This window comes from Canis lupus, chromosome 21 (assembly GCF_011100685.1).
Source record: "Canis lupus familiaris isolate Mischka breed German Shepherd chromosome 21, alternate assembly UU_Cfam_GSD_1.0, whole genome shotgun sequence".
Lineage (NCBI taxonomy): Eukaryota > Metazoa > Chordata > Mammalia > Carnivora > Canidae > Canis > Canis lupus.
In genome coordinates, this window is record NC_049242.1 from 40178150 (window position 1) to 40192045 (window position 13896).

At 43.9% G+C, this 13896-nt stretch overlaps 1 protein-coding gene across 12 annotated transcripts in view; it reads right to left on the reverse strand.

The window, feature by feature from the left end:
• Positions 1 to 13896, reverse strand: part of PLEKHA7 (pleckstrin homology domain containing A7) — a 219696-nt gene that overhangs the window by 88338 nt on the left and 117462 nt on the right. For 10 of the 12 annotated variants that reach the window (XM_038569162.1, XM_038569160.1, XM_038569159.1 and 7 more), the window contains exon 4: positions 1980 to 2063. In XM_038569162.1, coding sequence (XP_038425090.1) covers positions 1980 to 2063 — 84 coding nt within the window. Of the gene's footprint in view, positions 1 to 1979; positions 2064 to 11494; positions 11784 to 13896 lie in introns of those variants that run through there. The other 2 variants (XM_038569161.1, XM_038569164.1) reach the window with 2 other exon arrangements.

Genomic DNA, 13896 nt, shown 5'->3' on the forward strand with positions numbered 1-13896 from the left:
CTTCCTCTCAATGCCTAAAGCACATCCCGCCTGCTTCAAGGAATTTCTGGTCACCCAGACATTGCACCCACCACCGGAGACAAGCAAGCAGTCCTTATGACATCCAGAAAATGTAGAGGGGGAAAAGTGACCCTTGAAAAAATAAAGGAATATCTTTTTCTTGGACACTGGATGGTATTGAGATTACCTACAAAGATATTTTGGGAGGATAAAAGAGGCTGTCTTCTCAGAAGTGGCCAGGAACAAAGTCTTAACAGTGAGAGAAAGGAAGTGTGTAAAGACAATGGTGTTTAGTGATGGGAAGTCTACATTTCTCTAGAAGCTTTTATTAAAGTTGGTAACTTCCCAAGATAGGTGTTCTAATGGATTCTCTACCCAGACCTTTATAAATGACAGGCAGCCATGTCTTTAGGATGTGTAAGGAAGGGGGCTGAACTCGCTGACCTCCCAAGAGCTTCTGACCTTCAGGATTCTATAAACAAGCTCATTTCAAGTTGGAATGTAGAGAATCCACATTCTGGCTCTGTCTTTACATAGCAGTTCTGTCTCTATGTAGAAGACAAAACAATCTTTACCTTCCATCCACTTTCTAATAGTACTAATGCTTTCAAAGTCAGACCCCAACCCTAGTCTGGCATCATGACCCATGGGACCACCACATCAAAAATAATTTAGCAAGTAGCCTCTGACTAGGGGCAAGGGTTACCCCTGCCTGAAGAGATCAAGCAGGGGGATATCTTGGCTTTTTCTACTTCTAGCCATGCAACTTTGAGCAAGTGACCTTACTTCTTTGAGTCTCAATATCTTCATCTCTAAAATGGTGATGGTCTGCTTCTTGGGATTGTCGTGTTAAATGAGATATGCACGTAAAAACCCCCAGCACAGAAAAAAACATGCAAGGAATGTTAGTGTCATAATTATAGATTTCCAGTTTTAAAAGTTTTGTAAGATAATAATGATTCTAAGGTGAAAATACTGTAGGAACAAAATGACGTTTGGAATTTGCTTCAAAATAATCTATGTGGTGAGAGGGAAGCTATAGGTGAAATAAAATCATCCATGTTTTAGAAATTGTTGAAGATGGGAGATGAATACATTAGACTTATTGCCTTATCTTTCTCCTTTTGTACAGGTTTGAAATTTTCCATAATAGAAAATTTAAAGTGCATTAGGGAGGGAAATGCTGTGAAAATATAAATATTGATTATTTTCAGATATTTGGTCTAGATGGTCTAAGAATGATATGAAGGGGGAGAAAAAGCCAACGTCTCTATTAATGTCTCAAACAGAATTATTTTCTTAAACAGAACTGTCTCAGATGAGCAGAAAGAAACAGAGCCACTTGCATACACTTCTCTGCCTTCATTCCTGCAGAACACCACACCCTGCTTGGGCTGTACCTGCATTTTTAAGTAGACAAGCCCTAGGTGGTATAACTTAGTCTTAGCAGCCCAGGGGCTCTGCTGAAATAGGAATGAGGAGCAAGAAAGTCCCCACATTGGTAAAAACAAGTAGAAAGAACTCCAGATGTTCAGGGACAATGGGCGCCACAGCCCTCCTCCCTTCAAAGCCCTGGGCTTGGACTCTTAACTTGAGGAAGGCTGGTTCAGCTTGATGTGAGACTGTATTTAAGGCACTTTCACTCCAAATGAGTGGGTCCTCTTAGAGCACAGCTAGTGTGTTAGATGATACTGGGGGCCACGGAGGGGGAGTTTCATTCAGGGGAAAAGGAGTTTGTAAGAGGCTCTGACAGTATCAATCACAGCACAAACCTGTATCATCTCCACACTTCCACATCTTCCCACTGAGAGAAGTCCAGAGATTGAAAAACAAAATTCTTGCATTCCACTTTGGATCAACCAACCCACTCCAAGTCTCTCTATCTGGGAGAGAAAACAGTCTAACAAGCTTTGTTGTGACCAAATGCCTTTAAGCTCCAAAACTCTGCTTGGAAAAGGAGAATATACAGAAGTACTTACTCTTCTTGAAGAATAAATTCACTATTTTCCGGAGAAAACTGCCCACTCACAGGATGCCTGAATGCTGTGGTCTGTTGGTTATGGCTAAAGAGAAAGAGAGAGAGATAATGAATGAGAAGTCATGTGAATGGAAAGGCTTGCAGACACAACAACAGGTCAGTAATGTCTGAGGACCCCTGATCATCACAGATTCCTCCCAGAGTGAGAGAGTGGGCCTTTCTTCGGAGACACATTTAATCTGTCAGGCCCCAGCTGCATTTAAAAAAACAAGAACTTTCAGCTCAGGTGCCACAGCCAACCTAAGATGAAAGGATTTTAATTCTAGGAAAGAATGGCTGCAAGAGACCACTGCATCTGAGAGAGACATTCCATGAAGTACTTACTCCAACAAACCCAATGGCTCAATAACAAGCTACCTTAAGATGGCACGAGCTAAAACAAGAATGAAGGAAAGCAGACAGCACTTTCAACAGCTTCCCAAAACCATGAACCAGGGAAAGAATTCCAAGAATTAACCACCCACCCAGAAAAATCTATCTTCTTAAAATTCTTCTCCCTACTACAATATGCCTTCACTTCAATGATGGGATGTAAATGTATGGGCATGTCTCTGCAACATGACCTGCACAATTTCAACACCGTGGAGTTTCTATCACCCTTTTGAAGTTAGGAGGGATCAGCTTCCAGGCCAAGCTGACAGACACAACCAAAGTGTGTAGGTGTTTTGTGTATTCACAAAGGCTGCATGCCTGGGTTCTTTGAAAGGAAGGAGGAGAAGGCTCTGGAGGCTGCTGGTTTGCTTGAGGAATAAACAAACTTAATGTCCTTTTTTCCCCAAGAGTATGATTTATATTAAAGTGTTTTCCCCATTCAAAAATTAGTTCTTTTAGAAATTTTTGAAAATATAAGAAGAAAAAATGTCACCCATGATCTCACCACCTATACCTGAGTATCTTCTCCTTCCCTAGTTTTTATTTCCTTCTACTAAAAAATTATGATTTTCCTGCATTTATAAATCTGTCTCCTGCCTTTTTCACATCCTATTCACATGGAAAATTTCCTGTCTCTAAGACTTCTTCATTTGCAATAGCTGAATCCAGGTGTCTCCCACCTTTTGGAAGTTCAAGTTAAGCCGCTACATTTTTAGGAAAGACCTACACTAGCACCTGTTTTCACTAACTGAAAGAAATGTGAAGAGAATTTTCACTTTTACAAAAAAAAAAGGTTGAAAAGCATTTGCATCCTAGGGAGTCCTCTTAGAGGCAGTGCACTCCGGAGCAGTGAGTGGCACCGCCAAGCTCCCTACCTGGGAACTACACCAGCATCTCAGCATCAAGCTGTCTTAGCTTTGAACTGGGTCTGTGAGCAACTGTGTTTCATCTCGATTTATTTTGTGCATCTATTAACAAAACATGTCCTAAGATTAATCAGAAAAGCCTAAGAGGTTATTTTGGGGGTTCTTGGCATGCTCCAAATTTTTTCCATATAAATTATGGTCATCGCTGTTTCCTTACATCATTCTGTCTTACAAGTTTCACTGGAATGCTCTATTTCCAGATAGCCAGTGAAACTTGTAATCGTTTTATCCTATGGATAAAACTGCAACTATTTAAAAAACATTCATTGGCCATTCAGTGTGCCAGGTCCTACTTTAGATGCTAGAGATACAGAATGAACAAAAAGTTCTTTCCCCTTGCTTAGATTCTAGAAAGATTTACATTCTTCTAATGCTGGACATTTTTGGGTGCACTATACATCTTTTAGTACAGACTGCTCCCGCAATTCAAATTATTTCCTTGGGTTAAGGTCCCAAAGGTAAAATTACTTAATCAAAGGGCATACTCATTTCTAAGGCTCCTACTACAGATGGCTAACATGCTTTCACTGTCAGAGTCAATATATCATCTCATTTTGCTAAAGTATTAGCCCATCTCCAAACTGAGCATGGGGCTACTCCCAGAGATTAGTATGTTTAATGAGCATAGTAACAAAGGTTAAAAAAGAAAAAACTCTCTATATCTACTAAGTTTATCTTACTTGCCCTGGGGCCTGGCCAGAGTGTCCTGTGTTCTGGTGTCTGGGGTGAGCTGGCATTGAGTTTGGAGCAGCCTGACTGCTAATAAGCCACATGTGAAGCCGTCAGAGCCATCAGACCAGGTTGCTGATGGTTCTGTGATTGTGCACCACCCCCATCACCCTTTCACCCCCTCCCAACCACTCTAGCTTCCAAATCCCCAGCTCCAGGTTTGAAGCAAGCCCTTGGAATCCCAGGACTCCATCTGGCAGACAGCAGCCTGGTCTTCACAAGAAAGCAGAGTTAAGGCATAGGCATCTAGATAAGGATGAAAAGCAGGGCCTGGCAACATCTGGTCCAGAAATCTCTGCCCCATGTCCAAGGGGTTGGCTTTATTTATACCCAGCTTCTTTTTTTCTTTCTTTCTTTCTCTTTTCTCTAATACCCAGCTCCTTTTAGAGAGTCACTTCCATTCACCAGGGAATCTTGAAAACACAAATTCTAAGCCTGCCTCTTTTCCACCTGGAGGAAAAAAAAAATGCCCTGCTCATAATGAGAATAACAACAAAGCAACGATACCACCATCCACTGTTACCTCTCAAGGACTCTATAACCTTTCCTTATACGTCTTAGCTATTAACCACCATCGACCCCCCATTTTATCAATGAGGAAATGGCTCAGAGAGGTTAAGTGACTTAAGATAAATTCATCAATAAATGATAAGACTGGGACATAAATTCTGGTCTTCTATTTCTAGATTAGATGCTCTTTGCATGATAACCTGCTGTCCCCTTTCCTCAGGAGTCTACAGGGCTGACAGGTTCCTGGCTATGACCCGAAATCCCTAAAGACAAAGCATAAAAAAAAAAAAAAAAAAAAAAAAAAAAAAACAGCACCATCATCCACTGCTACTCCCTCTCTCCCTCTACACCTCCCCCTCCTTCAGTTGTGCCCAGAACCAAAGCTCTGAATGACAACACCTGTGTAGCACTCAGCAGCACCCCCAAAAAGCCTTTGATCCTAATCCAAGGTCAGCCAGGAGAATCTCTGATATGTACAAAAAGCGAATCTTCTCTATGCCTGGAGCAGTAGCATCCAGCATCCAGCAACCACTTCATATACATTGCATGACCTTGAGAGGTACTCCTGGGCTCCCCATACCCAACATGTATCAGCTTAAATAAGTCCAGAGTTTTGGGTAAATGAATCCTGACCTGAAAGGTTTAGACACTAAGATGAGGTTTACATTCTAACATTAAAAAACAGATTTTTTTAAGTGGATAAAAATATAGCTGTCATTCGATCAGATCTAGAGGCAGCTCCCTAACCTTTCTTCCCTAATATAGATGCTGTCCTCCTTGCCAAAAAAAGTTATCAACCACAGTATTACCACTACCATTTCCTGAATTTCCATGAAGCTTTAAGTATGGTCATATTCATCATCATATCTTAACCTCCCAAGTATCCTCTGAGGTAGGGAGAGCTGATATTTTTATTCCCGTGTTACACATAAGAAAACTGATGATCTGGGTTATATGTTACTGGAACACTAAATTAAAGGGGGGAAAAAAGGACTCATACATTGAGAAAAGATAGAAACCAGAATAATACCTCCTGAACACTGAGGTCTTAAAATATGATCATTTCTGATCAAACTTGCCCAACTTGCAGAGTTTCTGGTTCAGCACTTTTTGAGCAAAAGAAATGTTAGGTGCTTGAGTTATTTAATTCAGTCTTGCCAAATACCCAGTATGGCAGGCTGTGTTTCATCATACCAGACCACAGGTGAGGAAAGTGAGATCCAAGAAGGGTAGATGACTTGCCGACAAGGACAGTCAGGTCCTGCATTCCTGCACACCACCACCCTTCTGGTCTCCTACCATTAAGCTAAGCTCATCCTCACACCAAACAAAGGCTGCATAGTAAATGCTGGATCCCCACACCCATCTGGAGATTGCAAAGTCCTCTGACTTTACCTGCTGTCCCTGACCTCAGTCCCAAAGCCCCCACCCTGCTCCATTTCCTGATTTTCTAAAATCCATGAAGAATCTCATGTCCTATCACCCTGTCTCAAGGCACATTTAGCAGGCACAGACAAATCCCCTGAAATACCTGTTCTTAAACCTGAATTGCCACCTTGCTCCTTGGTAGTGATGGAGATGGCCCGGCTGAGAGCCAGGTGGCCGGTTCCAAGGGAGCACAGAAACTTTCTTTCCTCTATACTAGAGCTTCTGTCTCTCTCCAGGCTACTGAGAAAGTAACTTGCTAAATGAGGTAAAACACAAGCAAGGCTTTATTCTCAGATCCTGCTCTTCCTCCTAAGAGCAGCCCCTCTAAGTTGAATGGCAGCCAGTCTCACCTGGGAGAGGAGAAGGACGTGCAGAAGGTTTCAGGGAAGGATCACCCAAGGAAGGCAGGCCATAGGTAACCATTCACATAAATAAGCACGTCTTCACAAGCCCTGAGCCTGGGAGGACTTGAGTTAGGCCCTAAAGACATCCAACAGCAAACACGAGAGATGTGACAGGAGGACAGAGTGAGTACTAGGGAGAAGTGGAAATCGATTTGACCTCAATAGAAGGAAGAGCCCACCTACAACCACTGACAAGACTGGTCAAAATGTAAACAGCATTTTTGCAAGATTAATCTTCCATTCCTATAGATTTTGACCATAATGTGAGCAGTGAGACTCTGGTCGGTTAAACATAAAGGTTCCAATTACTTAACATGGCAATTTCTTTTGGTATAGCAAGAAGTTCTGCAGTTATGTGAATGGTGCTCAAGAGTGGAGGTCACAGCACCCTGATAAATCTGGTTTTTCTGACAGTGGTGGTATTGGTATGCGGAGTGTTAGACAAATCCGCGCAGTCAGCATGAGTTCTTATCTGGCCCAGCTATAAAGAGAAGAAACCACTTAAAATGTAAGAAAAGTATCCAGCCTGAAAGCCTAAGGAGGGACTCTATCAAGGCTCTTCTCATTGGTATGCTCAGCAGCAGCTGCCACCCTGGCCCCTCTGGCTCCTCAGTGTGGCTCCTCGAATACCGTAAGAGTGTCACCTTGCAGGCCTGATGAACATTCAGTACTGCCTCCAGGCTTGTTAAGGCACTTACTGTCTTTGTTCTAAATCCCAGTGTCTCAAGAAAACCAAGGACTGTGGGTAACCTAATAATGTTCCTACTTAGGTCCCCAAATTGGTAACTCCAAGAACACAGGAAATTGCTTCCCTCTCTTCTTCAGTTCCTACTTGGGCCACAGAGTAAAGAAGTGACAACCAAAGGTGGAAGCAGCATCGTTACATTCTTTCAACATTTCCAAGGTCCCTTTATTTTATTCAAAACTTTTATAAAATTGCTCGTTTAGTACAAAGTGCCACTGTTGTTCATGTGGCATTTCCTAAAGGGACTGAGAATCTTACTGAAATGGTCTTTAGAGCTTGCACTATTTTGAAAATTTCAAGATTTTCAACAGCTCATTGCACGTGGGCATTACTCTGATAGGCCCTTCTTCAGAAATCATGGGAATTGGGCCTTGATGAGCCAACATAGGGTCCCCATCCTCTCTCCAAGTGAAACCCATCAACACTGCACTAACCAGCCTCCTTCAATGCCTGCCCATGAGCCCCATGGTCAGAAGACCTGTGTTCAAACCAGAGCAAGCCACCTCACCTCTCAGAGTCTCAGTTCTCCCATTTGCAAACAGGGAAGAGTAATAATAACCTTCCAACAAGTTGCTGTGAGGATAAATGAGAGACACACAGAACCTCGCACAACGCCTGGTATATTGAAGGTACTCAGGTGACATTTGCTGAACCTGAACACATGCCTTGAGCACGGCAATGACTAACAGGAATCCACATTTTAACAGAGCAAAAAATAGGATAAGCCTCTTCCCCCCACTCCCACACACCCAATATTCCTTCTCCAGTCTTCCCTATTCATTAACAGCATCACTATCCAGCAACCTGGGAGTCGCTCTCCATTCCTTGCTCTACCTTAACCTACACACACACTGTGTTAACAAGTCCTGGTGCCTCTATCTACAAGACATCTCTGAATGTGCTCACTTCTCTCCAGTTCTACAGCCAGCACCCTATCATCTCTAGATAAGATACTGCAACAGCCTAACTGCTCTTTCTGCTTCTACCCCGGCCTTTGTACCACCCACTCGCCTCACTGGAACCCTGATGGGTCTCTTCAAATGGATGTTAAATCATGTCATGTTCTTCCTTTAAACCCAACAACACTTCCACATCACAGAGTAAAATGCAAGCTCTTTACCTTGGCTTGACCCTAGGTAACTTAACCCCTGACCAGCTGCATCGCCTTCTCGTACAATGGACGTCTTCTCTCCTCCTTTCTCATCCCAGCCACATGGCCTCCTTCCTACTCCTTTGAACACCAAGGTCTTCCCCACTTAACAACCTTTGTACTAGCTAGCCTTTCTGCCTGGAAACTCTTTTCCTCATACTCTCATAACTGGCTCCTTATCAATCAGACCTTGGCACAATTATGACCATCTCAGAGCCCTTCCCAATCACCCACTGAGATAGGCTTCAGTCACTTGATATCATGACACCCTATTTTATTTATTACTATAATTTCTCTTACTTATGTGTTTTGACTACTGTCAGTCTCCCTAATATGTGTATTGCAGGAGAGCATGGACCGTGTCTGTCTTTTCGCTGCCCTCATTGGCCTATACCAGTGTCTGGCACTATTACATTTGCTGAATGAATGAACGAGAAATGACTATGGCAAGTCCTACCTTAAAGTGAGGCCATGCCTCCAAATAGGCTAGCTAACCCTACAGAAGTCTGGGCAAAAGTAACAGATCATCTAAAGGGTCATAAGCCATCAGGGGGCAGTGGCTTCTGCTCTTAGTGACAAAGGAAAGAAGGATGAGACACCAACCTGCCAAGAACACTTCATCATTGGCTCTCTCCCAACTGTGTTACAATATAATTTGGAGAAATTAGCCCTCCCTGCAAACCCCCCCACCCCCGCAAAGGAGGTTAATACACGCAACAGAGAGAATCAAAGAATGGAATGCAAACACCCAAGAGGAAATTACTGAGTGATTAAAAACACACAGGAGGATAATACAAACATCACCTGTATCTCCCTTTTGTGAACTAGGAAAATATTTGGTATGAAACCTACAATTTGGTGACTGATTATATGCTGTTATATTGCTCTCTATTTATTTCATGTGTGTTTGTTCTCCTCCCCCTCTCTCTCTCCCTCCAGTGAGAGCCTAAGTTCCTGGAGGGCTGGGAGCCGTCATTCACTTATTTCTCATGTATCTCCTGCGACACAGAACAGTGATACCCATGGAGCAGGCACTTGAACTCCTTTATCTCAATAGCCTGAGTTCACAAACACATCACTTTCAGAGACAGGCTGTGCAGAACCCACCTCATTTTCTGATCACAGCAACCCAACCTGCCATGCCTCCCCCAGAGAATGTGGGGGAGAGAGGGGTCTGTAGGCCTACTAAAGGTTCCTCCATGCAGGCTGGAGACTTAGCAGCCCTGAGGAGCATGGCACAGACCAAGGAATGGCCTTCCCCATGCCCACATTGTCCACCCCTGGCTTTCACTCACACACCCAACTAAGCAGACACACTGAAATCCAGCCACACCCCAGACCTACCACTTGAAGGGTCAGTCAGTACCTGTTGTTATCCTCATCCAAAGGTGCTAAAGGGGCAGAGCCTGGCAGAGACAGAGCTGGGCATAAAGGAGTCACAAAATTAACCAAGCAAACTCAAAGCTTGCATATCTTACAAAGAGAACCGTTCTTTCCAAACTCTGGATTTGGATGTGAGGGGGATCTGGCTGTGACATCTGTCACCCCAGTGATCTCCAGGGTTGATTCGGCTGATCTGGCTGGCTAGGCGGGTGTCCCCTTCCTCCCTCACCATTCCATGTGCGTCCCAAAGCTGCGCACTCAAAGAGGACGACCACCCCCCGTTGGAGGAGGACCATTCTTCAGTCAAGGGTATATGAGTAGCTGCACTCCCCTGCTAGAACTTCCAAACAAGTACTCAAGGTCCAAACTCTGGATTTAATGGACTAAAGTCTTCCAGCATGATTTGAAAAGCTCTATATTTCATTAGGTATTCCAGATGTTTGCAGACCTACTCAGTGGCCAACTCATTTCATAAATTACTTCTTCTGACCCAGTAACCCATAGGAAAGAATTGCTTTCTTCCTGAGCTCCCACATGGGGTCCCAGCACTTAGGATTCCTACATGGTTAATAGGGAGTTTTAATTTTGACTTCACAGGACGTCAAGAACCATGAAAAGATTAAAGCCAAACCCCTGATACAATGAGGGAACCAAAACTAATAGCCTCCTGCTTTTTTTTTTTTTTTTTTTTTAAGAAAGTTGGCTGAGAAGCAATGTACTAGGAGCCAACGTACCAGCATTGTTACTGCCAGTTCCACACCCCCCAGGCAAACACTCAGCCTCTCTGGGTCTTGGTTTCCTCATCTGTCCAATGCAGAGGCCACATGAAGCCTGCCAAGCATGAACCCCAAGCTGTTGTTCAGAGACATTACAGATCACAGTCCAAACCCCAGCTCTGCTGCACACTTGGTGGTGCACAACCTTGAAGGAGTTACTGACCCTTGAATGGTGTCTTTATCTGAAAAAAGAGAATACAATTCCAATCCTGCCAGATTGTTTTTGAAAGTACTGATAACGGGCCTAGCGCGAGGCACTCCACATTTAGCGTCTGTTATAGTTTTTCTTTTGCTAGCTCTAAAACTCCACACTAATCCAGTTGCTTTGCCTTTCTCCATGTTGCAAACGCTGTAGGACAGCGGCTCAAGAACACAGTTTTTTCTGTTTGAATTGAGGCACTACACTCAGCCTCCAGTTTAAACTTCTATTTAAAGAACTTGCCTGCCAGGCAAAGTACTTCAGATCAGTAGGCGCCTGCCTTCAGCCCCACTTCGGTCCCTCACCAGATCAAGCCCCAATGTTCAGAAAGCACAGCCCAAGAAAAACAGCCTCCCTAGCAAGCTGCGCTGAGTTGGGGATGCACACTCTATGTAAGTTTTAAAACTTCCCAGGAAACATTGTCGACCTCAGAGAGTACCTGGTTCTGTACTTCTGTTTAATACTCTTCAGTAAGTTGGGTTCAAGTGTAAGATGAGACGTGCAGACCAGGTGATATTGTAGGGATCCTCCAACCACAACATCCCGAGACGCTGAGGTTCATCTCTGACTACTGCCCGAGCCGCAGACTGAACCAAAACAACACTACACATAACTGAAACACAAAGGAACAGGACAGAATGCTGTCCTCCCCAATCTCGCTAGCCAACAGAAAATCCTTTGTAATGACATCGGGGAGGTGAAGTTAATGATACTTTTGTCCTATTTATTCTCAATTAAATTGGATCATCTGGTGTTGGGTTTTTTTTTTTTGGTTTTATTTTTTAACTGCAGGCACTCCCAACCAAGCCATCGAAAACTCCCTCTGGTCATTACCTGACTTTCATGAATCAAAATCCATCGCAGTGAACGGAGTCCCGGTGAAACCCGTACAGGACTAACCTGCTCTCCCAATCTCACAGGGAAAGGCGGCAGACACGTTCACTCTCTCTGTGAGCTCCATGTTCAGAAGGACTGTGTCTTCTTCCCCAGACCCAGCCCTTATGAAAGCTCGGGTTCCGGTCAGACAGGGAAGGAGGCCCCAGCTGCCTGCAGAGGTGAGGCGGAGGCTCACAGCCCGCCTACTCTCAATTTCGGTTCTCTAGCAGCTGCTTCTGAAGGTGTTACGAATCCAGCAGCCACTTGCTCCTACTCATTCATTCTCCCTCTTCCCCAACACGCACCCCCCCGCCCCCCCCCCCAAAATCTGGCAACAACACAAGGAACAGGGCTCCAGCTCTGAGTCATTGCCCTGCTGCTGCGGCCAAGCAGAGCACTGGCTGGTGGTAAACAGTGAGGCAGGCGCTTCACGTCTCCTGATCCTGCTGTTCTTCTTGGGAGACTGTGGGCCTGGCTACTCCTCTGGAAGCAGGACATAGGAAACACCTCCATTTACTGGCTCTGGAGTCTGAATGAATTGCTCCCTCAGTTTTGCTGTGCTACCTTCGTGGCTGAAATTGGCCCTAAAACAGAGCCTTCAGTGGGAAAGTGATAGCTTCTTTATCACGCTTGTCCCATGGGCAAAGGCAAGGAAGTGCCTGAGCAGTCCCAAGCCACCATCCCCACAACCTCAGGGAACACGGCTATGATTCTTTCATCACTGCTTGGGATGGCTTAGGTCCTCTTAGCATAGATTTAATCATGTGGCTCTCCCTCTCAGAACAGGCCTGGAGGGGCACCTGGGTGGCTCAGTGGCTGAGCATCTGCCTTTGGCTCAGGGGGTGATCCTGAGGTCCTGGGATTGAGTCCCCCATCAAGCTCCCCACAGGGAGCCTGCTTCTCCCTCTGCCTATATCTCTGCCCCTCTCTCTGCGTCTCTCATGAATACATAAAATCTTTAAAAAGAAAAAAAAAAAAAAAAAGAACAGACCTGGAGAGGAGAAGGAAGAGGAATCAGAAAGGGAAACTAAGGCATCAACGTGCCTTTATTGCCACAGCCTCAGATCAGCACTGTGGCTCTTTACTACAATCTAAGTAGGTCTATAAGTCATGACACAGGCGGCCACTTGAAATATAAGCTCCACGGGACAAGGACTTGGGTTTTCAAAGCTATGTTCCAATGTATACATAGTGCCTGGCACACAGTAGGTGCTCAATATATATTTGTTTAACGAAAAAAAACATACAGAGGATTTTCCTCTGAGTCTTCTTGGAATGATGGTTTTACTAAAACCTGTATTGATTACCACCATTTTTTCCACTTTAGAAATCTTATCCAGGGCACCTGAGTGGCTCAGTCAGTTAAGTGTCTGCCTTCAGCTCAGGTCATGATCTCAGGATCCTGGGATTAAGCCCCCGAGTCAGGCTCCCTGCTCAGTGAGGAGTCTGCTTGTCCCAGATTGTGCTCACTTGCTATCTCTCAAATAAATATATAACACTTTTTAAAAAATCTCCTTATTCTTCATAACTCCTATTACTGCCTATAGTGAGTGTTCTGCAAATCTTTAAACACAGACATGGTTTACTTGAAACTAATGAAGCTCAAGCATTAGTACCTCTCACTTCCAAAAAAACCCAAAAGTCTCCACCCCAAGATTGCTAGAACTCATACAGCAATTTGGTAGCGTGGCAGGATACAAAATCAATGCCCAGAAATCAGTGGCATTTCTATACACTAACAATGAGACTGAAGAAAGAGAAATTAAGGAGTCAATCCCATTTACAATTGCACCCCAAAGCATAAGATACCTAGGAATAAACCTAACCAAAGATGTAAGAAATCTATACCCTAAAAACAATAGAACACTTCTGAAAGAAAATGAGGAAGACACAAAGAGATGGAAAAATATTCCATGCTCATGGATTGGCAGAATTAATATTGTGAAAATGTCAATGTTACCCAGGGCAATATACACGTTTAATGCAATCCCTATCAAAATACCATGGACTTTCTTCAGAGAATTAGAACAAATTATTTTAAGATTTGTGTGGAATCAGAAAAAACCCTGAATAGCCAGGGGAATTTTAAAAAAGAAAACCATATCTGGGGGCATCACAATGCCAGATTTCAGGTTGTACTACAAAGCTGTGGTCATCAAGACAGTGTGGTACTGGCACAAAAACAGACACATAGATCAATGGAACAGAATAGAGAACCCAGAAGTGGACCCTCAACTTTATGGTCAACTAATACTCGATAAAGAAGGAAAGACTATCCATTGGAAGAAAGACAGTCTCTTCAATAAATGGTGCTGGGAAAATTGGACATCCACATGCAGAAGAATGAAACTAGACCACTC